General features: G+C 39.9%; 1 protein-coding gene and 1 pseudogene across 6 annotated transcripts in view; one reads left to right on the top strand and one right to left on the bottom strand.

Moving 5' to 3' along the window:
- Adamtsl1 (ADAMTS like 1) overlaps positions 1–26,867 on the bottom strand; it is a 1,037,009-nt gene that overhangs the window by 281,051 nt on the left and 729,091 nt on the right. For 5 of the 6 annotated variants that reach the window (XM_087183424.1, XM_087183423.1, XM_087183422.1 and 2 more), the window contains one exon: positions 13,672–13,798. The exons of the other annotated variant lie outside the window; for it this stretch is intronic. In XM_087183424.1, the coding sequence (XP_087039550.1) occupies positions 13,672–13,798 (127 nt within the window). The remainder of the gene's footprint in view (positions 1–13,671; positions 13,799–26,867) is intronic. 6 annotated transcript variants of the gene reach the window in all.
- On the top strand, positions 21,719–24,695 carry LOC101720136 (calcium-transporting ATPase type 2C member 1-like; annotated as a pseudogene).

The raw sequence follows: 26,867 nt of genomic DNA on the forward strand, positions 1-26,867 counted from the left end.
TCATTTCCCAACTCACTGTAGGAGGCCAGCATTATACTGGTACCACAACCAAACAAAAAACAGAACCAGAGAGCAGAGTAGGAGGCTTCCAGGCCAACCTACAACTGCTCCAAGCACAGAGGAGGCTTCCAGGTTGACCTGTCACAGCTCCTGGTGCAGAGGGGGAGGCTTCTTGGCCAACCTATCACCACTCAGAGGTGGTGAGAAGCACAGAGGAGGTGAGCCTCGCTGGTGGCAGCAGCACCTGCCCACACCCTGTCACCTCCCCATTGAAATGAGAAGACATGTACACAAGCCTCAGAACCAGACTTCTGGATCACCTACAGAAACCCCAAAGGGAAATGAGATGAAACGCTCTGACACTCAACCACCTGGACTCCCTGAACTAGCAACAAAAGAGGATCTGGATGGGCCAGGGATTTAGCTCAGTGGTTCCAGCACCTGCCTCGCAAGCACAAGGACCCAAGTTCAATCCCCAGTACCAAAAAAAAAAAAAAGGGGGAATCTGGAAAAAATGAAATCAGAAATAATTTCTCAAATAACAGCAGAGATTGTGACCATAGTGCAAGACATGATTAATTAATATGGAGAGGACACAGATTAAAAAAAAAGAGGAGCTGAGGAACATGATGGAATCCCAACATAGGAAACAAATGGAATCCATAAAACAGACGAAAACAGATTTCCAGGTCATTAAAAACTCCATTGAAAGTCTACACACCAGAATCAGCCAATGTGAGGACAGAATTTCAGATATAGGAGATAAGATTGCAATCAGTGACCAGGAAAACAAAAATTGCTTTAAAATTATAAGGGACTATGAGAAATCAATCCAGCAGCTGCTAGACAATGCAAAGAAGAATAACATAAGACTGATTGGTGTCAATGAAGCAACAGGAAAAAGTGCAAATGACATAAAAAAACTGTTCACAGAAGTGATGGCAGAAAACTTCCCAAGCAGGAGAAAACAGCTTGACATACAGATGAGTGAGGCATATAGGACTCCAAATAGCCTTGATCAAAAATATGTATACATAGGTATATAACTGTTAAGATTCCAGAAACCCAACAGAAGAACAAGGTTCTACAAGTGGTTAGAGAAAAGAAACAAATCTCAAACAAAGGAAAGTCCAACAGAATCATAGCAGACTTCTCAACACAAACTCTCATGGCAAGAAGAGCTTGGAGTGACATATTCCAAGCCCTGAAAGAAAACAGCCTCCAACCCAGATTGATGTAACCTCCATCAAAATTGATGGAGAAATAAGATACTTTCATGACAAAGAGCACCTTAGGAACTTCATGAATACTGAACCAGCCCTCCAAAAAATTTTAGACAATATCCTAGGAACAGACATTGAGGATCACAACTCCAGGAAGCCCATGAGAATGAATCCATCAGGCATGTCAAGAAATTAAACACAAAGGGGGACAATCCAACAAAAAGAAAAAGTCATGACAATAAGTCAGTACGTATCAGTTATAACCATCAATGTTAATGGTCTCAACTCACCAATCAAAAGAAATGGACTGGCAGAATGTGTCAAGAAGCAAGATCCAACAATATGCTGCATACAAGAAACTGAAAGTTAAAGGGTGGAAAACAATTCTCCATGTGACAGGAACCTGAAAAAAAGCAGGAGTAGCTATCCTCTTTACAGATCAAGTGGATTTCAAACCAACACTGATTAAGAGAGACAAAGAAGGACACTAAATCCATGTAAAGTGAACAATCCAAGAGGAAGAGATGACAATCATAAATATCTATGCACCAAACACTAGTGCACCCAACTATATAAAACAAATAATGGACATGAAAAATCAATTAAGCGCTAATACAATAGTAGTGGGGACCTCAATACCCCACTGCCACAGATAGATCAACTAGGCAAAAAACAAGCAATAAAATACTAGAACTCAATCAAACTCATGAACAAATGAACTTAACAGATGTTTACAGAGTCTTCCACACCACAAAGTCAGAATACACATTCTTTTCAGCTGCACATGCGTCATTCTCCAAAACAGACCACATACTCTCTCATAAAACATATTTAGATAAGTGCAAAGGAACTGAAGTTATCCCCTGTATATTATCAGACCATAGTGTGATGAAATTGGAGATCCATAGCAAAAGAAACCCAACAATTTCATAAACACATGGAAATTGAACAACATATTTCTGAATAACCAATGGGTCACAGAGGAAATTCAAGAAGAAATCAGACAGTTCCTTCAATTAAATGATAATGACAATACAACATATCGGAATCTATGGGACACAATGAAAGCAGTCTTACAAGGGAAATTCATAGCAGTGACTACTCATATTTGGAAAACAGAGTGAGCCCAATTAAACAACCTGATGTTGAACCTCAAGCTTCTAGAAAAAGAAGAGCAGGACAAATCCAAAGCTCATACAAGGGAGGAAATTATAAAGTTCAGAGGAGAAATCAATGCAATGGAGACTAAGAGAATGATACAAAAAATCAATGAAGCCAAAAGTTGGTTCTTTGAAAGAATAAACAAAATTGAAAAACCCTTAGCCAACCTTATCAGAAAAGGGAAAGAAAAGGCCCAAATCCATGCAATTAGGAATGAAAAGGATGAAATTACAATAGACCCAGAAGAAATCCAGAGGATCATCAATACCTACTTCCAGAACCTATACACCAATAAGATGGAAAACACAGAAGAAATGGACAGATTCCTAGATACATATGAATTACCAAAGTTGAATGAAGAAGACCTAAAAATTCTAAACAATCCAATATCAATTAATGAAATTAAAAATGTAATTAAGAACTTACCAACTAAGAAAAGCCTGGGTCTTGATGGCTTCACTGCTGTATTCTACAAGACATTTAGAGAGGAACTGCTGCCACTAATGTTTAAACTCTTCAGTGAAATTGAAAGGGACGCAATACTCCCAAATTCATTCCTGGAAGCAAGCATCACCTTGATCCCCAAAGCAGAGAAAGACCCAACTGAAAAAGAGAACTATAGGTCAATCTCACTAATGAACATAGATGCAAAAATCCTTCATAAGATACTGCCAAATAGAATGCAGAAGATCATCAAGAACATCATACACTCTGAACAGGTGGGATTTATCTCAGGGATGCAGGGATGGTTCGACATACGCCAATCAATCAATGTAATATACTATATCAATACAGCCAAGGATAAAAATCATATGGTCATCTCAATAGATGCAGAAAAAGCATTTGATAAAATCCAACACGCATTTATGGTAAAAACCCTACCAAAAATTGGAATAGATGGTCTCTACCTCAATCTGATAGAAGCCATCTATGAAAAACCAACAGCCAATATCATATTAAATGGTCAAAAACTGAAATCCTTCACACTAAAATCAGGAACAACACAATGATGTCCACTGTCCCGACTCCTGTTCAATATAGTTTTGGAAACATTAGCCATGAAAATTAGACAAGAGAAAGAAATAAAAGCAATAAAGATAAGAAATGGAATATTAATCCTTCCTACCCAGGAGCAGGGGATGTCTGTTCATTTTCTGATATTATCTTCAATCTCTCTTTTCAGAGTGCTATAGTTTTCAGAGAAGAGGTCTTTGATTTCTCTTGTTAGGTTGATTCCTAGGCATTTCATTTTTTGGATGCTATTGTGAAAGGAATTGTTTGCCCTATTTCTCTCTCAGTGAGTCTGTTGTTCATGTAGAGGAAAGCTATTGATTTTTGTGTGTTGACCTTATATCCAGCTACTTCACTGAATTTGGTTATTAAGTCTAGAAGACTTTTGGTGGAGTTCTTGGGGTCTTCTATATAGAGTATCATGTCATCTGCAAATAATGATAATTTGACTACTCCATTTCTTATCTTTAAAAGACAGATTAAAGATGATATCAGAAAATGGAAAGACATCCCCTGCTCCTGGGTAGGAAGGATCAACATAGTGAAAGTGGCCATACTTCCAAAACTGCTATATAGATTCAATGCAATCCCAATTGAAATCCCAGCAGCATATTTCACCAACCTTGAGAAAACAATCCAAAAATTCATTGGGAACAAGAAGAGACCCAGAATAGCAGAAGCAATTCTAGGTAACAGAGACATGGCAGGGGGTATTACAACCTCCTATTTGAATCTATACTACAAAGCTACTGTGATAAAAACAGCATGGTACTGGCAAAGAAACAGACCTGAGGATCAGTGGAATAGATTAGAAGATGCAGAAACAACTCCAGACACACTCAGCCACCTCATCTTTGACAAAGGAGCCAAACACCCTCACTGGAGCAAAGATAGACTCTTTAATAAATGGTGCTGGAAAAATTGGTTTCAACTTGCCAAAGACTACAACTAGACCTATATCTCTCACCATGCACTAAACTAAAATCTAAATGGATTAAAGATCTAAATATTAAAACAGAAATACTAAACCAGCTGGAAGAGAGTTTAGGAAGAACTCTTGAAGACATTGGTGTAGGAAAAGATTTTATGAACAAAACCTCACTTGCCTGTGAACTAGCACAAACATTCAACAAGTGGGATCTCTTTTTACTACAAAGCTTTTGTGGGCTGGGGATTTAGCTTAGTGATTCTGCTGCCTGACTTGCAAGCATAAGAACCCGAGTTCGATCCCCGGTACCAAAAAAAAGAAAAAGCTTCTGCACAGCAAGAGAAATCACCAGCAGTGTGAAGAGACAACCCACAATGTGGGAAAAATTTTTCACCTGCTGTCCCTCAGACAAAGGTCTACTATCTAGAATCTATAAAGAACTTAAAAAAATCAGACCTCCCAAATTTAAAGACCCAATCTGAACATGGGCATCTGAAATGAACAGACATTTCTCAGGCAAAGAAGTAGACGTGGCAAATAAACATATGAAAAAATGTTCAACATCACTGGTCATTCGAGAGATGCAAATGAAAACAATGCTGAGATTCCACCTCACACCAGAAAGAATGGCTGCTATGAAGAAATCAACCAATAACAAATGCTGGCAGGGCTGTGGGGAAAGAGGAACCCTGCTCCACTGCTAGTGGGAGTGTTGACTGGTGCAACCACTGTTGAAATCAGTATGGAGATACCTCAAAGAATTAGGGCTGAAAGTCCCATTTGACCCAGCTATTCTCCTGCTGGGTATCTTCCCCAAAGGATTAAAAGAATCATACCACAGTGATATATGTGCACCCATGTTCATAGCTGCACAATTTGTAATAGCTAAAACTTGGAAACAGCCCAAATACCCATCAACTGGAGACTGGATAAAGAAGATGTGCGTGTGTGTGTTTTTTTTTTTTTTTAATAAAATGGAGTACTACTCAGCCATAAAGAATGAGAAACTAGAGACATTTATAGCTAAATGGATGCACACTGAGGCAATACACTTAAGTGAAATAAATAGGACACAACGTGTAAATAACAAATAGTTTCTCTAGTGTGGGAAACTGAAAGTGTAAATGAGCACTAAAAGGTATAATAGTGTGAAATAGGAAGAAAAGGGGAAAACGGGGAGGGGAAGTGGGAGGGGTAGGGGAAAGGAAAGAAGGGAATGGGATTAATATGAGAAAATGGAAAAATGGAAACAAAGTCTTTGCAAATAGGGAGGGATGGAGGGGTTGAAAGGAGGGCGGTGGAATGGGGAAAAAAGAAGAACCAAGAGAGATTATGTAAAGGTGCAAATTTCCAATGATGAATGTCATTATATTGTACACATAAAATGTACCAATAAAGTAAAATTTTTTTAAAAAGATAGAACCAAAATAAAAACCTATAAAAGACCTCAAAGACATACTTATAAATCAAACCAGCAATATACATAAAGAAGAGAATTTATCTCTGGGCCAGTTTATCACTAGGATGAAAAAAACTTTATCCCAGGAATGGAAGGTTGGTTCTTTATTTGTAAATCAATTAATGTAATCCATTGCAATAAAAGACTGAAGAAGAACCACATGATCATATTAATTGAAGCAGAAAGAGAATTGGATAAAATTCAGTATACTTTCAGGATAATAATTCTCAGTAAACTAAGACAAGGAGGAATGTCCTCAATTTGATAAAGAGCATTTACAAAAACCTACATCTAGCAATGTACTCAGTGGTCAGAAATGCAATGCTTTCCTCTTAAAATTGTGAATACAATAAATGATGACCATACTTATCACCTCTACTCACTGCTGAGTTGGATGCCCTAGCCGGTATAACAAGGCCAGAGAAGGAAATGAGCAGCTAATAATGTGAAAAGAAAGGGAAACAAAAATCCTTATTTGTATGCAACATGGTGTTTATGTAGAAAATTCCAATAACCTACCAAAAATTTATCAGGACTAGTAGTGAGTTTAGCAAGTTTGCAAGATACGTTGCCAGTACACAAAAATTATGTTTCTGTAAACTAGCAATATACAATTGGAAATTGAAATAAAGAATACAATGTCATATGTAATAGCTTAAAAATTCAAGAGTCATAAATGTAACTAAAATGTACAGGATCTGTGTGCTATAATAAGGACCAATATGAGAAATTAAAGACCTAAATAAATGGAGAGACAGGGAGTCCTCATACACCAAACAGCTTAATATTGTAAAGATGTCAATTAGTTCTCTCCTTGTCAAATCCATATGTAGATTTAACGTAATTCTAATCAAAATTCTGGGAGAAATTGTTTTTGTAGATATGGACAAGGAGGTTTTAAAATTTGTGTGGAATAGAGAAGAAGCAGAATAGCCAAAATCAGTTTGAAAAGAAAAATAAAATTGTAGGACTCATGCTACCTGATTTTAAGACTTGCTTAAAGCTATAGCAACCAAGACGATATGGTATTGGTGAAAGGATAAATACGCAGACCAGAATGGAGAACCTATAAATAAGACACATAGAAATGGCCAGTGGAGTTTTGACAAATATTTAAAGCTAATTCAGGGGAGAAAATTTTGTCTTTTCAACAAATGGTGCTGGAAGAATTGAGCAGTATATGAAAAAATAAACCTACATATAAACTTTATATATTATACAAGATAATTGAAAATAGCTTATAGCTTTAAAGGTAAAAATGTTAAACTAAAATACTTTTAGAAATAGGAGAAAATCTTTATGACCAGTGGTTAGGCAAGGGGTTCTTAGACATGAGATTAAAAGCATAATTCATGAAAGGAGAAAATTGGCAATTTGGTCTTCATCTAAATGAAAAAGCTTTTACTCTATGAAAGACAATGTTAAATGATTTTGAAAAAAAAAAAGGTACTGGCTGAGAGAATATACACTATATTCACTATATATAGCAAATTGACACTGTTTCAAAGAGTAAGCAAACAGAATGACAAACCCTCAACCTGCCAAAGATACCCAGAACCAATGAAAGTGTCTGTGCTGCATGGAAAGGGGGAATTAGGTTGCTAATGGAATGAAGACTGTTAATCATCTGACATTAAAGAGGTTATCCTCAATTATCTGAGTGGGCTTAACTAAATCACATACATACATGGAAATAGACCAGGGAAGCAGAAAAGGAGGTTAGAATCAGTTCTCTTAAGTTCTGAGAGAGAATTTAAGGTGGTATGTTGCTGGATTCAAACATGCCAAGGAATGCATATGTCCTTCAGTAACTGGAAGCTCAAAATAGAAGACAGACTCTCCCAAGGGCTTCTAAACAGAGCACAGTCCTGCTAATAGTTTGATTTTAGCCCAGTGAAACCCATTTTGCACTTCTGACTCTTTGGAACTATAAAATATTAAATTTGTGTTGCTTCAATTCACCAAGCTTGTGCTAATCTGTTGCAGTAGCAGTTGGAAACTAGTAAGTACATCATAAAAAGATTCAGCATCATTAGGCACTAGGAAAATGCAAACTAAAGCAACAATGAAATATCACTGCATATCAATTAGAATAGATAAAATTAAAAACAGTGACAGTATCAACTGATGGCAAAAATGGAGAGCAAATGAAACTGTCATGCATTGCTCATAGAAATTTTGAAGATAGTCACTCTGGAAAGGAATCTGGCCATTTCTTAAAATGCTAAATATACACATCCCATACAATCCAGCCATCTTTCTTCTCACAAGTGGTCCCAGGGAAACAAAAGCCTGTGTACCTACAAAGATGTATATGTGAAGGATCATAGCAAGTTTATTTGCAATAGTCACAAAGTGCGAACAATTCAAATGTCCATTAACAGATGAACGGGTAAAAACATGTGGTCTGTCCATACAATGGGATTATCATTCAGCGATACAATAAAGGGAACTATGAAACATGTTACAACATTAGTGAATCTCAACTGGGCTGTATGAAAGAAGCCAGACAGAAGAGCACATACTGAATAATTCTGTTTATGTCAAACTCTAGAAAATGCAATCTCATCTGTAGCAACAGCTGTACATCAATGTTTCCAGGACAGGAGAAAGAAGAACAGGAGGGAATCACTAGGATTTGGGGTGCTGAACACATTTATGACCTTGGTCACAGTGATGGTCACCTTGGTATATGCATATGTAAAAACACCAGACTGTATATGAAATATGCTATTGAGCAAATGCCAGTTATACTTCAGTAAACTGTTTTTTTAGAAAGGGACCAGTATCAAAGAATTTCTTTTGTGTGCTATTTTCAAAATGCTTTATCACCAGAGCCTCTAATCAAAAGTGATTAAAGAGTCTGAGTTTCAGAAACAGTTTATCAATTCATTGTTTGCAATCCCATGCATAATATATGATATATCCATAATATATTTAAAATGTCTAAATCTAAAACAAGTCTTTTAAAAGCCATGAAGTGAGAGGCCTACGTGATCAGAAAGCACTGTGTTATAATTTCTTAATTGCAATAGCAGTTGTTTTTCTCTATGTGGTGCATAAAAGAATGGTGCATCTGTCAAGCAGTGATGGCTTAGATTAAAAGAAATATAGTACACCAGAGTCAGACCCGTCTTAGCCCTCTACAGCTGCGAGTCCAAGTCACCATCATCTCCTGCCCAGCTTACTTCAGGGGCTTCCCAGGCATTTCTCCTGCTTCCACAGTTGTCTCTCCTGCAGTCTCCCCTCAACATAGAGTGAGCATTAAAAAAAGTAAATCAAAGTTGGGCACAGTGGCACAGACCTAGAATCCCAGCACTCTACAAGGGTGAGGCAGGAAGATTGCAAGTTTGAGCCCAGCCTGGGCAAATTAACACCTTAGTGAGACCCTGTCTCAAAAGGGCTGGGATGTAGCTCAGTTTGAAGGGCTTGAGTTCAATACCAAGTACTGCAAAAAACAAAACAAAAATAAAAACCAAAAAAACTCAATGGATGTGAAGCCAGGTCGCTCCTCCGCATAGAGTTCTCCATGACTTCCACCTCATCCAGACTAAAGTCCCTACACAACTCCTCAATATCCTCACCATTCCTCACCCCACCTCACAGCCCTTCTGCCTTCAATACTTCCTCTGGCCCTTTTGAAACTCAGCTTCACTTTGGTCAGAGCAGCATCTTTGTCTTCGTGGACTATGTTACGAATGCACACTCCTCAGGATCTCCGCATTTGCTTTTTTCCTTCTCTCAGCCTGGAATTCCCTGCCTTTTGCCTTCAGCATTTTGCCTTTCTTTTACCTCTGTCAAATCCTTGCTCAAATGCTTTCTCATTATTGAGTCTTTTTCTTACTAATCTATTAAAAATTGCAACACCTTTTCAACAGCCTTGGCTAGCAACCCCTCCTCCTCTCACATTCTTCTTCCCTGCATTCCTTTTCCATGTCTCCTACCATCTTATGTCATATACACATTTTATTCATCTGTCTGTGTGTCTATCCCTCACACTAGCCCCATGCAAAAAATGAAGTTTTGTTTGTTTTGTTCCTTGCCATGCTTCCAGCACCTAGAACAGTTCCTTAGCACATGGCAGGTGCCCAGGTCAGTACTTGAATCAATATATTCCCTTGACTGGTTTGTGAGTACAATCTGAAGAAGCCAGGCACAGGTGGTAATTATTACCATTGTTTCATAAAAATATCCCTCATGTGTGCTTTGTACTTACAGAGAGACCCGTGATTTATTAAAAACATACTTTGCCTCAAAATCTTTGGATCAGAATGACAGTCCAGGAATATATTAACCAGAGCCACCACTGATCAGTATAAGCCAGTCTGAGGAGTATATCCTCAGGAAGTAGGGGCATCATTTTATCTGGATAAAAATTAGTTTATCTGGTTTGCCACTCATGGAAGTGGGAGGATGACTTTAGGACACCCAGGTGGTTTCAAAACATACAGACACATACAAGAGATCTGTAATGCTGGAGATAGCAATTAAAATAGCAAATAGGCTATCTCTAGGTATAATTGTTTTCTGAGTTTGGAAGATATACAGTATGGTACAAGTCAATAAAACATGAAAAAATAAGCCTTTAAGTTTCAAGAATCAAAAGCAAGGTCACATTAGTTAGTTGCTTTTTTTTTTTAAATTGGGCTGGGAAAATCAAGAAGTGACCAGGAAAATGGAAAAAACCATACACTACCTTTGAACAGTCTTTTTCTTTAAAACAAAGGTAGGGACAGTTTTGCTGTATTTTGCTATATTTCTGTGGTCTGGATTTGTGATAGGCAATTATAATGTCTATACAAAGATGGTGTCTTTTTTATTCATCAGCAAAAATGGCAGCCATTTTGTAAGTTCCTCCTACTTCTCTTTTTCCTTCTGGCACTTTCTGTCGTGATCTTTCTCCACGCTTCTGGTTTTCCTTTGTTCCCCTGAGTCTTGATAATAGAAGGAAAAAATGTGGATGTAAATTTAGAAAGAAAATGAGTTCAGTGTGGGGAGCTGAGTGGCAGGAGCTGGAAGGAGCACGAGGCCAGCAGGTGGTTTCTCTTGGTGGATGCTAGGACAGACCTGGCAGAGTCCTTGGACCTGCAGCGGAGCACAGCTCGCCTGGCCAGTGCCCGGGCCCCAGGGCACCTGTCTTCCCTGCCGGGGGTTGCTCACAGTCTGTCAGAGCAGGGAGGAAGATTCTTTTGGGGTGGAGAAAGCATAAGCAAGGTAGTTTTTTCAGCATCTGCTATAGATTGTGACGAGGTACACATACATGCTGAACTTTATTGATATAAATCATTTTGTCAGGAGAGATCATCAGTGCTAAGGTAAATGAATCAACTGCATTTTGTTGTTATGTGTAATCATCAGGTAGTATGGGGTGTAATTCACTCATTGTTGGTCCTGACTAGGGTGGAGCCCCTTGTGACACCCAGAGGGTCAGTGTCTACTCCAGCCAACTCAGGAGGCGGAAAACTGCTAATTCCAAGGAGCTGGAACCAGAAAGTCTTGAAGGCAAGATGTTTTGCAACTCATGCAGAAATGGATCTCATGGGGAAAACAGGGAAGCTCCCAGGGGACAGTCAGACGAAAGTTAGCTATCAGCCAAACTGTCACCCTACCTTGCTTACCTGCCTTGCTACCTGAAACAAATATCTGCGCTCCAGCAAAGCTCTATTGCCTTCACTGTTCCTCAACAAAACTGGGGGTATGAGTCAGTTTGGGGCTCCACTCCATTCTGGTGAAGTCCCTGGGGCCCTGACAAAAATTATCTGTCTCTTGAGTCTTCATTTCTCTCTAACAGGGTTTGCTGAACCGATTCTGGCAGGCAAGAGCACTTTTCAGTGAGATATTTATTTGCAGGCCTGGAGATGACATAGGGCTCTCAGTTTGCTTCAGTTTCTTCCTTGAAAGCTTCACCCACTGCAGACCCCGGGGGTTGCTGATCATCCCTGACAGGCAAGTGAGAGAAATGTCTCTTGGAGCAGTGTTCTAGCTCCTCCAGGAGAACAGGAAGGTGGGTGACAGGAGAATAATGTGGGATCCCTCCGAGGAAACATGCTCTTTCTCAGAGGTCTCCACACCCATTACCCCACCTGTACATCCCCATTTCTGGATTCCTAGATAACTAGAATTGATTCAATTATGTGACAAATAATTAGAAATATTTTAATCCTGGGGCTGGGGATTTAGCTCAGTGGCTCTGCCACCTGCCTTGCAAGTGCAAGGTCCCAAGTTAGATCCCCGGTACCCCCTCCCCAAAAAAGAAGAAATATTTTAATCCTTCCAACATTCCTTAAAGATTCCTGTAAGTGACCTTTGATATGTGATTTTTCCAGATATTCAACCTTTTACATGTAATTAAAAATAATCTCCGATATTTACAAAAGAATTATGCCTTTTTTCTGGTTTCCATCTTCTAACTTCTTTCATTTTTCATCTTATAAAAGAAGTTACAACACACATGAGCAAAGAAAAATCTTGCCTGAATGGACTTTATCAATGTCTAAGTTACCTCATCTTTCATTCTATCTACCAGAGTCTTTTTAATTTTAAAATGTTCACAGAATCACATTTTTCACTGCCTCCAGGGAAGTCAGAATGTGGACAGTTCCCAAAGCTGGTGCTTCCACTTTGCATGTGTTTAAGAGTCCTGGCCTTTCTTCCTGCCTGTGGAGGCTCTCCTTATGGAGAGCTGCCTTTTCAGGACTTCTGTGAATGGTCCTCCAGTGCCTACCAAATTGACTGCATCTGCCTTTCTTCTTGACCTACAACTCTATTCAAATTTATAAACCTGCCATGAGACAAATGTTTTCCTCCAACTACTCAACAAGTAAAGAGAACAAAACCACACTCAGTAAACTCATTCATTTGCATTTCCCAAGCAAGGAGAGACGGGAAAAGAGAATCTGGAGACAACTGGCCAGAAATTTCAAAATAATTCTAAAAATATATGTCCTCGAGTACAAAGGCTGTTTTACTTCTATCTGCAGTCCCTAGAACAGCAGCCATCACAGAAGATAGTGTATGATACAATGATCTGGATTAATTGTGACTCAATTGTGGATTAATTGTGACTTGGCTTAGGTACCGTGGGATTTATACCAGCTACCTAACAAGATTCAGGTGGGCAGATACCTGAGGCCCTCTGGCTTGGTCCATTTGTCTGCTTTGAAAAGTCCTACCACCAAGGCAGTCAGCAGGGTTTGAGACAACTCAGCAAAACAGGTATAGGATTCAACCTTGGAATCAGACTCTAGGCTCAAATATTGGCTCTGTTACTTTATGGCAGTGTGACTCTGGGCAGGTCACACAATCTCCTGAGGCCTTGGGCATCTTCTCCGTTACAAGGAAGTTGATATACCATGCTCATAGGGTTGCTATAAGGGTTAAATGGGATGATCTGGTGAAGTTCTCAGTACATACAGCCACACACAGCTCACAGTTGCAGCCCAAAATTATTCTGAAAGAACTTGTGTCAGCATGGACCAAAGGCTACTTTGTCAGAAGGGTTGTGATTTTCCAGGGGGAGGAGTAAATTTGTGTGAACTTTTGCAGTCTGTTCACTATATTTCACCAGGCACATTGACTACATAAAAGGCAGGGGCTGGAATGCACTCTGCCCTCCTGTTGGGTAGCAATACACATTTTCCAGAAAGCACCTTTACCTCACTCCTGCTGCACCCCAGAAGAGAAGCTTCCCTCCTCGGGGTCACAGCTGGTGACCTGACCTGTCCCTTGAAATGAACTCATGAAGCAGGGACATGGAGCTTTCCACAATGTCAGAGTCTTCCCTGGTTAGTGGAGGTTTATTCCCTGGTTTCTCAGAGAAGCCAGAGCTAAGCCAGGGGAGGCAACAAGCCAAGGGGTACAGAGGTTGCCCCGTCTCTGTAGTGTCTTACATGTAGTTGCAGAGAGCTGGGATTTATATTGCCCTCGGACCAGCCGGCAGGTGGACCCATCTCCGTTGCAGACCCCACAGTTATCCTCCTTAGCGGTGCTTCCCAGCTGGTGGTCGCAGCCAACAATCTAACAAGAAAGAGAGATGTATAATTCAACTGGGCACCTAGCAAGGCAGGGACCCATGGGCCAATCACCACAAGTGACCCCCCTTCATTCCCGAGGGGCACACAGCATTCTGTCTGTGAGAGGGACTGAGTTACACTAGCACGTAACCCAAGCAAAGGAGAAAAACATGCCGTCTGCAGCAAGATATGCTGACAATCCAAATATACAAACAAAAAGAATGCAGAGAGAGAGAACTGGAGTATGGGGGTAGGAAAGGATGGAGAAAGAGTAAGAGAGAAGATGATCCTGCATTGCTGATGATACAGAATCTCAAAAAGAATTCCCAGTACTAATAGCTATGATTCACCAAATGGCAAAAAATCTGGCCATGAGGTAACTGGAGCAGGAACCATCCCATGGACGATCTCCATTCTCTGTTTGTTCCTTAGAATGTGAGCTGCATAAGGGTAAGGGTTTGTGTAGTGCTTTCATTGATTCCAAACAGCTAAACACTGTTCAGTGGACTGTATTAATAAATTTTTGATGTAATAATGAAAATGTTTCCTTTTCTAGCTAGCACCTCATCTAAGAAAAGAGAAACAGAACAGCTGACAGAGACGAGATTAATGCATGTGTGGAGTCGGGTGACACTGGGACCAAGGCCATGCTATGCTCCTGGCCTGCTCAGCTCCAGGCAGCACAACACTGACCTCTCACTCTCGACTCTAAGGCGGCCCCATTCATAACTGAGGCCATGGATCCTCCCAAGGCCACTTAGCCAGGCAAGACCTGAATTCAGCACTTCTAGCAAAACATTTACGCTTAGTCCAAACCAGGCTTGACAAAGCCACCATTTACGAAGTAGGTGGGTGAACTGCTTCATATCTTACTCTTTCTTTCCAATGTTTGACTTAAAAAAAACCCTAAACTATACATCTTATAGTTTTAGTCTGAATTGATATCAAAAAACTTACTCCACTGTCAAACTATTTCAATTACTCTTTTTGACAAAATGAGAACTAGATTGGCATTTGAAGGGGCTTATCCCCCAAATCCTAATTCATCCTGCTTTCCAAAACCTTCCCTTTTTTTGTGCCTTGATTTTTCTTTTGTACCTCATATTAGTAACCATAAAGATGTATTTAAGCAAATGTTTTAAATTATAGTTACTATATTTACCATTTTTTATATCTATACTCTTATTTTTAAGATGTGGTAATGTGTATTATTCCTTTAAAATACCTATTAAAATGGATGGCAAAGCAACAACTCCTTCAACAGTCACACATTTTTTGAAGTGCAGAGAAGCAGGAACACATGGTGCTAAGTTCTAAGGGGGGAGCAAAGGAGGGCCTGCTTCCTCCTGCAGTTTACCTCAGTCCATTCAGGGGCTGCAATGAGGCTATATCAGAATTCAGCCAGGTTTCTTCCACACTGAGCCAAGAACACGCTGGTTTAAGAGTTCTGTGGTGTACCTCTGTGTAACTATGATAAAAGTATCTTCAGAATTCTTATCTGTACATGGTCCTATACATGGCTGATGGATTCTGTATTTACTCCTGCACTTTGAGTAGATGTGAACCAGCTAAGCAACATTTATCAAGGCCCTGCCGTAAGCCAGAGACTACAAGGAGCAAAACTCAGTGGTGAGTTTATAAGGCATGAATGGGCCCACCCTCATGAATTTATAGTGTAGTGAAGGAGGCAGATATTACTCAGAGAATCACATAAAGAAAAGTGAAACAATCATGAAAAAAGCTGGAAGATACAGAAACATGGTGTTCTGAGAACATAAAGTTCAGAGAGTTTATTTGGTTGGAGAGGTCAATGGAGACAAGACTGAGGAGGTGTGTGGAGCTGAGAAACAATGAGGAATGGGAGTTAACAGCTGAAGGGAAGTACTGCATCCTTTAGAAATACCTCATACTAGCTAGTTAGTGTCAAAGGGAAAACCAAAGTTTGCAAAAATTTAGAAATTTATAAAACTAAATTATCAGATTGCTTTAGTAGGATTGACTCCTTTGAATAAGTATGATAATCTTAATTTAAGCAGCACTTGAAGAATTATCCACTCTCCTGTGTGTCTGGGATTGGACAGAAATGGGTTCAGTCTTTTAGGATCCTCGGCTGTGTGGAAGGAAAAGGTGGGCAGCGGGCACGGGAATTTATATAGCAGGCACCTCAGACCTAGCAGGGTTTACTCCTTACATTATAGGAATTTCAGGTTTGCCAAAGGACTTAAGTTTCTCTGGAAAAAATTTAATGGATCTCATATCTCAAATAGAGCCAAAGGAGATAGTCACAAAAATCCCTTTCTAATCCTAAAGATTTCTTATGGTTCCAAAACCATTTTAAGAAAAGAACACTTTAGCTTCATAGATCCAAAGTAACAGTCATATTAGAAACAGCTAAATAAGAGGTGACATATTTTCAGGTGAACTTGGCCAGTTCCCTGAAGTAGCACACTCAGTATGGGTTTATGGACCCAGGATATGAACCAGGCCAGTTCTAACTGGGCATCGTTTAAACTTCAAAGTTGAAAGACAAATATCTCCCCAACACAACTGGCTTTTTTCTTTTCTCTTTATCAGTTCCTCCTCAAGATGCCAAAATATTCTAACTCAATTATTTTTAAAAAGTGGATACTTTATCATCAGATAAAATATTTTCATTTTGGCCCAACTGGAAAAGTAGAATTATATCACGATAATCATTCTTGATATACCTTAATCTATTGATCTTGAATGACTGTTAATTAAAAATTAGTTAAACTGTTACTTTAGGGCCTATTATTAATAACAGAGAGAAAAAATAACTAGGAATGCAGACATGGGCTGAATCGGCAATTATATGCCAGATGTCTCTGTGCCCTTACGCATACTACCAATTGTCTTGAATCCTCTGGGTCAGTTGGATAACTCCTACTTATCCTTCAAACCCCAAATTGACCATCTGTCCCTCAAACCTATCTTTGACAGATTCCAGAGTTAACTTCTCTATTGCTCTATGCTGCCTTAGCTTTCTGTTCATACTTTCATGAGACAGACGTGGCTGGGCATCTATCTTCTCTTACTTTCTCCTACTTTCCCCTGTAACAGAAGTGACTTTTTATTTGGGATAGCAATACTCTGACCTAAAAGAATGCATTTCTCATGGCCATGTGAACAGTTATAATTTTGAAATAAAATGAAAGTGTTTTATGTTCTGGCAAAGCCACTTTAAAGAAGCCGGCTTAGTTGAGGTGGGTCCCCTGCTGCCCCCTGCTTTCCTTCCTGTTGGCTCTTGAAGCTTCTTAAAAAATAAGACAAGCTTGAGAATGGAAGTCTTGCACTAAGGTTAGAGAAGCAGGAGAAACAGAGCCTGGCTCCTGTACTACATTTGGGCTGATTACATCTTCACTTCTTTTTTGGGGATGAGGGGGACAGAATAAATCCCTTAGGTGTTAAAGCCACTATTACTTTGACATCATTTGACTTTTCCTTTATATATACCCAGTGCAAATTGTTATATAACTGTTACTGAGTTATCATTAACTTGCTTGTCTCTACATCAGATAATGGGTTAGTCAAGAACCTACGTTTTACTAATCATTGTATTTCTGGCACTTTGAACAGCATTTTATATTTGAGATGTACATTTAATGCTGGTAAATGAATAGCACACAAAGCACCAAATATAGTAGCTGGCTAATAATTAAAAAATGGGTCATGGGTAGGCAAACTTAGACTGCAATAATTGACACATGTGCATGCAAAAATGAGTATGTGCATGTTTGTATCTGTGTCCTATGAGAAACAGTTAAACCATAAATGACAATGAGAAGCCAGATCTAATCCTCTGTCCTGATGCATGAACAAGATGTACAGGGATAGTATTTTTTAGAGATGATTTCCCAAGTGTACCTACATTCATTACTAGGGAAATGTCATGGAATGCAATGTTCAGGTCACTGAGTTCCTGACCCACCCAATTCAGCACAAAACATTAAAGCGAGATAAGGACCATGCCTACTTTTGGCAACTGCACAGAATATTTTTGCAAAGGGTAGAAAATAAACATTTTGGCTTAATACAGCTTTATAGTATTCTGCATACTAGGTGTTATTTGGCTGTAGGGTGTCTAACCTCATTACCATTAAAATGATAGTAGAATGTAGCTTGTTTTATAAAATGTTTAACTAGGGTTACTTAAAAATGTGAGAAGCAATTTAGAAAAAGAAAAAACAGTACCCTGAGACTTACCAAGATTAATAATTTTTGTTTTCTAGATGCCATTACTGAATCATCAAGCAATGAGACAGGGTCTCACTATGTAGTTCAGGATGGCCTTGAACTCACTATGTAGTTCAGGCTGGCTTCCAACTCCTGATGATCTTCCTGCTTGAGCTGGAATTATAGATGTGTCCCACCACTCCCAGACTCATTGAATCTTGCTTTTATATCTTAAATGTATGCTTCTTGTGCCCTCACTTTTATATGTAAATATATATGCAATATATGTACATGTATGCATATATAAATATACATATGCAATATGTATATGTGTATGCATGTATAACACACATATATTTTATTTGTATTTCTGCTGCTTCACATAGCATTTTATGTTTGAGATACACATTTAATTTTGATAAATCAGTAATACACAATATATACTTACAGGTACACAGACATGTAATCTTTTGCCTTATTTTTGAGTAGAACACATACTTATTACTATTGATTTTTCTTTATTCTTCAGGATTTACTAAGGGGCAGGGGAATCTTAACACATTCACAACAGGGCTCTAATTCGTATGTCTCACTGCTGGGTGGCTTGACCAACCAGTGGTCCATGAATGGCTGTTCCATTGGGCAGCTTTTTATTAATTTTATTAGTAAAAAGACTGGTAAAAGTGATTAGATCTATTTGTACCACCAGTGGTACAAGCCACCTGATGAGACAGCCATTCGTGTTCCAATGGTGGTTCACTCCAGGAAACACGTGAAATAAAAAACTATGACCCCTCGCATCTGAGGTCTGTGGGCCCACAGACTTTTGACATGTTGTGCAGGTGGTAGGCTTCAGACCTGCAGTGGATGTTGACAGGAATTTCTTCCTGGGGTGAATAAAACTAGAAAATGAAAAGGCAAAATACAAGACTGGAATTGTCTAGACATTTAAACATGCATAGAAAATGTCTTCATTAGGAGTCAAAGGACAAAAAAACAGCAACCCTAATCTGGAGAAGATAAGTGAATATAATCCATAAGCAGATACCACGCCCTAGGCCAGCATCCTCAAATGGGTTCATGCTGGCTCTGTGTCTAAAGGCTTCCCACAAAGACCTCGACTCCTGGCTGGTGAAATCAAGGTTTTTTCCATCCAACACTGTGAGGTAAGACACTCTTAAACCCCTCTATTCCCTCTATTCCAGCACTGGGAAAGACAAATATGGAAAAATCAAACTGCAAATCTGATCATGGCCAGTCTTCCTTATAATCATTTAATCTGGACAAAGCTTTCTGGGCAGCAGTGCTCTGACGTCTCACTTCCTCATTATGCTGATTCATAGAGGAGGTGGTACATCTCCAAGCTTACCTTTAGATATTGATTAATTTTTTTATTCTTAACCTTTTAATAAAAAGGTTTACAGTATATACATTTGATTAGTATAATGTACATTTTCAAATGGGTAAATGAAGCAAAGAGAAATATATTGCCAGAAATGAGGAAGCACACAAGTGCATTCCGTCAGGTCCTCTATACATGTGTTAGATGGGGAGGGAGATGTCACATAGCTGTATTTAAGCTTCCTAGAATATAAAAAAAATGAATACTTGTAAGAGTTAAAAAAAAGGGCATCTACTGAATCTTTTCAGAAATTTGTAAGTAATATGTTCCTTGTAGATACAGTAAATATCTGCGTGATAAATGAATTATGCCTCAGGAGAACCATAATTACTGGAAGTACCAAAATCCTAGATATGGATTTCCTGTAAATCTTCTGAAAGACAAAGGTATGTAACAATGTACCAACAACATCTGAGCAAATAAAAACAAGTTCCAAAGAGCTGGCCTTCAATAACCTCCATAAAGCCTAAGGGTCAGAGAATATTTGATAAAAGCACATTTTAAGAATCCAAACCAGATCATCCAAGTATGAAGCACTGTGAAGAGACTGCGCTGACCCAAGGGGTCTTCAGAGCACTTAGGGCGAGGCTGGCAAGCACAGGGCACATGGGCAGCGACTTCCCTTGCTGAGACCCACGACGACATTGCTGACCAACCACAGCATTCTCGGCCACTGAGCTCTTATGTGGCCCAGATGCTTTAAGCCCTTGTACTCTAGAAGCCAAATCTAGTGGACTATGGGTATCATATGAGGAGGCTATGCCAATTTACCATTTCAGAGTCAGGGAAATGAACTGGCTGCTTCTTTTGTACAATTTTCCACAAATATTATTTCTCTATAATACTATGTAAAATTTGAGTGATTTCAAGTACAGATTATAACATCAAGGTTCAGAGAAGAAGCTTCCTCAAGGTCAAATAGCTAGCAAGACACAAAAATTCCACCTTGTAGGCTGCTTGCAGGGTTAGTAGCCATGTAAAGAGATACAGGGATTTACCTGGCAATGGGGGGGCAGTGATAACAAAGTTGAATGTTCTTATCAAGATCCACCTGGCCAGAGCTAGGCACATTCACAGGGATGAATAGATGGCTGCACCTGTGACATGAGACTTGGAGCACATATGCTAAGTGTGAGGAAGGGCCTTCCTCACCTACACCTGTGGTGCAGCCCCTCGTACACCCACAAGTACACACACAGACACCAAACCTCTCCTCTCTGCACCTTTGTTTTGGGTGCCCAAATTTCCTCTTTTACACACTTGTTTCTTCGGTTTACAACTAAAATTTCCAATATGGGAAAATAGGATCCCTAATTACTTACAAAGGTGTTAACAGCAGCCTGTGAGCTATTTCCAAGAGCCTAATGGAAATATATTTACCTCCAATAAATCCACATAAGGTCACCAAAACACCAGCCCTCTCATTATACAAACAAGCTGAGTCCTGATCCTTGCTGCATTTATTTTTTAATTGCACGCTTAAGTCTTTAAGTCATAAAATGGGAAAACAAATTATTACTTAATATTTGCAGTGTTTTGAATAGATGGAAACTTCCAAAACACGAGGTCCATAGGAAAAAATAATAAAAGATGCCTTTGTGTCAGAAAGTTGAGAAACACTCATATATTCCTTTGTTTGTTGTTCAATACCTTTGGGAGGAGTAACGTACGAAGTTGTTGATTATACTTAAACCAGATCAACTGAGCTTAAGGCATTATGTGGCAGTTACAGCACTATGGGGATACATATAAATCGTAGGTATAGTCTCAACCTGCAGATAATGGGCTCAATCAGATCATTTCCTCAAAACAGGTAAGAGTGGAAAGGGAGGAAGGTCATGCGGAATCAAGGTCAGAGGGACCCGGAGAAGGAAAAAGACAGAAGGAAAATGCACGAGGGTTTACTAAATACATGCTACATTTAGGTACATATTTTCTCACTTGATTCTTATAATAATCTTGAAAATTAGTTAAAATCATGTATATTTTATAAAGTAATACTGAGATCCAGAAAGGTAAAAAAAGCCCAAGATCGAGCGGAAGTAGTGACAACAAAGCTAGGGCTCCCTTGGGCCCTGCAGTACTGGGCCTGCCCAGGTGGCCAGCCAGCGGGGAGGGACGAGGGCTTGAGGCGGTGTCGGCGAGGAGCCCCCAGGGCCAACCGTGAAGCCTTCCTCACCTCCTCTCCCTCCCCTCCCCGCCCTTCCTGCCAGTTGCCTCTCTCCTCTTGAGCTGGCTCCTGCCTTTGCGCTACCGCTTCAAGCAGCTCCTCTAAGCCCGAGGCATGCGGGGCGCCCCTGCGAGCCCCCGCGAATGCTTCTGCAAGGGGTGGTGGGAGCATCCGTGGGACGCGTGGCCGGGAGCGGGGGTGACAGCCTGGGATTCAGGGGGCTTCTCTTCCTTGTCCTCCTCTCCTCTCTGTTCCCAGTGTGGCCAAAGCTGACACTAAAAACTTTGGAGCCATCAACCCAGGTGCAGTTTCGATGGAAAATGAAGGTTGCACGTTTTCAAAAAATGCCTAATGGTGAAAATAAGACAATGATTCCTGTATTGACATCCAAAACAAGCAAGTGAATTACCAGTCAGTGAAGTTGCAGGCATTCTACAAGCTGATCTTCAGAATGGTCTAAACAAATGTGAAGTTAGTCATAGGCGAGCCTTCTATGGGTGGAATGAAGTTGATATCAGTGAGGATGAGCCACTGTGGAAGAAGTATATTTCCCAGTTTAAAAATCCTCTTATTATGCTGCTTCTGGCTTCTGCAGTTATCAGTGTTTTAATGCATCAGTTTGATGATGCTGTCAGTATCACTGTGGCAATACTTGTAGTGGTTATAGTTGCCTTTGTTTGGGAATATCATTCAGAAAAATCTCTCTTTTTTTTTTTGGTACTGGGGATCAAACTCAGGTCCTTGAGCAGCAGGTGGTGAAACCACTGAGCTAAATCCCTGGCCCTCAGAAAAATCTCTTGAGGAACTGAATAAACTTGTGCCACCAGAATGCCGTTGCACGAGTGAGGGAAAGCTGGAGCACACACTGGCCTGAGACTTGGTTCCAGAAGATACTGTTTGCCTATCTGTTGGGAACAGAGTTCCTGCTGACTTGCACTTATTTGAGGCTGTGGATCTTCCATTGATGAGTCTAGCTTGACAGAAGAGGCAACACCTTGATCTAAAGTGACAGCTCCTCAGCCAGCTGCATCTAATGGTGATCTTGCATCAAGGAGTAACATTGCCTGCATGGGAACACTGCTCAGATGTGGCAAAGCAAACAGTATTGTCATTGGAACAGGAGAAAATTCTGAATTTGGGGAGGTTTTAAAAATGATGCAACCAGAAGAAGCACCAAAACCCCTCTGCAGAAAAGCATGGACCTCTTAGGAAAACAACTTTCCTTTTACTCCTTTGGTATATAATAGGTATCATCATGTTGGTTGGCTGGTTACTAGGAAAAGATATCCTGGACATGTTTACTATTAGTGTAAGTTTAGCTGTAGTAGCAATTCCTGAATGTCTTCCTATTGTGGTCACAGTGACATTAGCCCTTGGTGTTATGAGAACTGTGAAGAAAAGGGCTATTTTGGAAAACTACCTATTGTTGAATCTCTGGGATGCTGTAATGTGATTTGTTGAGATAAAACTGGAACACTGATGAAGAATGAAATGACTGCTACATATTTAATTCAGATGGTCTGCATGGTAAGGTTACTGGAGTTGGCTATAATCAGTTTGGGGAAGTGACTGTTGATGGTGATGTTCATGGATTCTATAACCCAGCTGTTAGTAGAATTGTGGAAGTGGGCTGTGTATGCAATGGTGCTGTGATTAGGAACAACACTCTAATGGGGAAGCCTACAGAACAAGCTTTAATTGCTCTTGCCATGAAGATGGGTCTTGATGGACTTCAGCAAGACTATATCAGAAAAGCTGAATACCCTTTTAGCTCAGAGCAAAAGTGGATGGCTGTTAAATGTGTACACTGAACACAGCAGGACAGACCAGAGATTTGTTTTATGAAGGGTGCCTATGAACAGGTGATTACTGTACTACATACCATAGCAAAAGGCAGACCTTGACCCTCATGCAGCAGCAGAGAGATCTGAGAGTTCTTGCTTTGGCTTCTGGTCCTGAACTGGGACAGCTGACATTTCTTGGCTTGGTGGGAATCATTGATCTTCCCAGAACTGGTGTGAAAGAAGCAGTTACAACACTCATTGCCTCAGGAGTATCTATAAAAATGATCACTGGAGATTCACAGGAGACTGCAGTCACTATCTCCAGTTGTCTGGGATTATATTCTAAAACCTCCCAGTCAGTCTCAGGAGAAGAAATAGATGCCACGGATGTCCAGCAGCTTTCACAGACAGTACCAAAGGTTGCAGTATTTTACAGAGCTAGCCCAAGATACAAGATGAAAATTATTAAGTCTCTACAGAAGAACAGGGCAGTTGTAGCCATGATAGGAGGTGGAGTAAATGATGCAGTTGCTCTGAAGGCTGCAGACATTGGAGTTGCAAGGGGCCAGACTGGCACAGATGTTTGCAAGGAGGCAGCAGACATGATCCTGGCAGACGATGAGTTCCAAACCATAATGTCAGCAATTAAAGAGGGTAAAGGGATTTATAACAACATTAAAAATTTTGTTAGATTTCAGCTGAGCATGAGTATAGCAGCATTAACTTTAATATCACTGGCTACATTAATGAACTTTCCTAATCCTCTCAATGCAATGCAGATTTTGTGGATCAATATTATTATGGATGGACCCCCTGCTCAGAGCCTTGGACTAGAACCAGTGGATAAAGATGTCATTTGTGAAGCTCCTTGCAACTGGAAGGACAGCATTTTGACTGAAAATTTGATACTTAAAATACTTGTTTCATCAATAATCATTGTTTGTGGGACTTTGTCTTCTGGCGTGAGCTGCAAGACACTGTGATAACACCTGGAGACACTACGATGACCTTCACGTGCTTTGTATTTTTTGATATGTTTAATGCACTGAGTTCCAGATCTCAGACCAAGTCTGTGTTTGAGATTGGACTCTGCAGTAATAAAATGTTTTGCTATGCAGTTCTTGGATCCATCATGGGACAATTACTAGTTATTTGTTTTCCTTCACTTCAGAAGGTTTTTCAGACTGAGAACTTGAGTATACTGGATCTGTTGTTTCTTTTGGGTCTCACCTCTGCAGTGTCCATAGTGGCAGGAATTATAAAGAAGGTTGAAAGGAGCAGGGAAAAGATCTAGAAGCCTATTAGTTCGACATCACCATCTTTTCCTGAAGTATGATGCATATTGCATTCCTTTATTTACAAACTAGGAATTGCAGTCTGAGGATCATTTAGAAGGGCAAGTTCAAGAGGAAAATGAAGATTTGAGAACTTTTTAACTTTTCATTGATTAAAAATGAACATTTATGTTAAAGACTTGATTTGAGACTTTAACTTACTGGCAGTTCCAAATGAAATTATGCAAATTTGATAACATATTCCTTAATTTAAATTGGCTTTTGGAATTGAGTGAAACTTTATAAAGCATATGGGCAGTTATTTAATTGAAAAAAAAAAGGTACAACCTAAACCACCTTCTGCACTTAAAGAGGTCTAATGTACAAATACACTGTCTATCTTAGATAGATATAAATATTTTTAAATTTTTAAATATTGTACTATTTATGGTGGTGGGGCTTTCTTACTAATACACAGATAAATCTAATCATTAAAAAAAAAAAAGAAAAGAAAAAGCCCAAGATCACATCAGCAGGAGATGAAGCGCCAATAGCACTCTGTCATCAGTGAGCAATCACTCAATTCTGTGATACCTTGTGTTTCCCCTGGGGGTTTGAATCTCAGTGCCAAGACAGGAAGGAAGATACACAGGCTCCCGTCAGCCCTGCCACTAAAAGCAGCATAGTCTGTCACTGTAAGGATGGCAGTGGAGTACCAGGAAATAAGTGGGTCCTTGCAGCCGGTAGCTTTGAAATTATGGGCAGGATACTTTTGTTTTGAGGGAGTGATTGATGATTAACATAAAAATAGTTGCTTTTGTTCAGTAGCCACATACAATCCAAAAGGAAATACTGGCGAAAACTGACAGGTTATTAGCCTCTTTAGGATGAAGTGTAGCTCCTACTGATACAGAGCACCAAGTAATCCAAATAAGGGAAATACTATAACTCTCAACCTGCTAGGAATCTGAAATGTGAGTTTGTGTTCTCTAAAATTGAAAAATTAGTTCTAGGAACAATGGAGGCTAAGAGTAGGAAGAATTTATTGAGAGAAAGATAGCTTCTGTCTAAGAGAGATGGAAGGGGGACCAGAAAGTGGGTTGCCCCACATCCTCTTTCCAAAGGCGTTTTATTGAGCAAAGCCACGAGGTGAAGCAGGCTCAAGGTGAGACAAAATTACAATCAACCAGTAAGATTACTGTGGGACCAGAATGACTCCATTTTGTCCAAAATGGAGCAGTCTCTTTTGTTCTCTCAAATTTGTGCTTGATCTGGGACAAAAGACATGATCTGTAACTCAAGATTCCTAAGCTCATTACTCAGCCATCTGTTTGCCCTAGGAACAAGTGTCCCGGGCCCACTATCTATAGGACAATCTGTTAACGTGCTGACTATCCACACAAGGTGGTCATGACCATGAGTCAAGATGTCTGCTGACCATCAGTACCTGACAGTGGGCCACTGACCTTTGTCCCCATTTTTCTTGTAAAAACCTATACGTAATCCCCTTCAACCCTCAATGAGCCTAGCCAATCAAAATTCTACACTTCATACTTGCTAAATGTTAACCAATCATATGGCTGCTAATGACTGAAGCTTGCTGTAACCTCTATAAAAACCCTGCTAATTTGGAACTCGGGGCTCTCAATCTTCATCCGCTGTGTCGGTGACAATTGAGAGTCCCTGCTTAAGCTTGAATAAATGACCCTCGTGTGCTTACATCGGAAACGGCCTCCTGGTGGTCTTTGGGACTTCGTAATCCGGGCACAACAATTACAAGTATATTCACTTAGGTAATACTGATTAAATGGCAATCAAATGGGGAAGCAAGTCATGAAGCAAGTAAAGGTGGAACAAGGACTTCCTGGAAAGGAATGGGCTAGGGAGGTTTGGGCCCCGCCCAGCCCAAGGTGATTGATGACTATTTAGAATATCAATCACTGCTATTCATCCCTAGGGGAAGTATGTGAGTGTGGTACTTTTTCTCTTTTTATAATGCTGACCTTCAGTCAATCCTGGAGGGCAGGCCCTATCTAACTGCCTAGGAGATATCTAATCAATTTAGCTGTCTACAATACTGCCTTCTAACATATTGCTAAGTGACACAAACTTAGGAGAAACTTAATTCCCTTTCCTGCAGGCAAAGAATTTCTAGGGGAATCCTCCCCATGAATGGGACTCTCTCCTCTGGAGTTTGGCAATCACTACTTAGACTAATCAATTTCCTGGTGCACTCCCCAGAGTCCTGA

This window comes from Heterocephalus glaber, unplaced genomic scaffold (assembly GCF_053883595.1).
Source record: "Heterocephalus glaber isolate CG9 unplaced genomic scaffold, H.glaber_assembly_v1.0 deba00001481, whole genome shotgun sequence".
NCBI lineage: Eukaryota > Metazoa > Chordata > Mammalia > Rodentia > Bathyergidae > Heterocephalus > Heterocephalus glaber.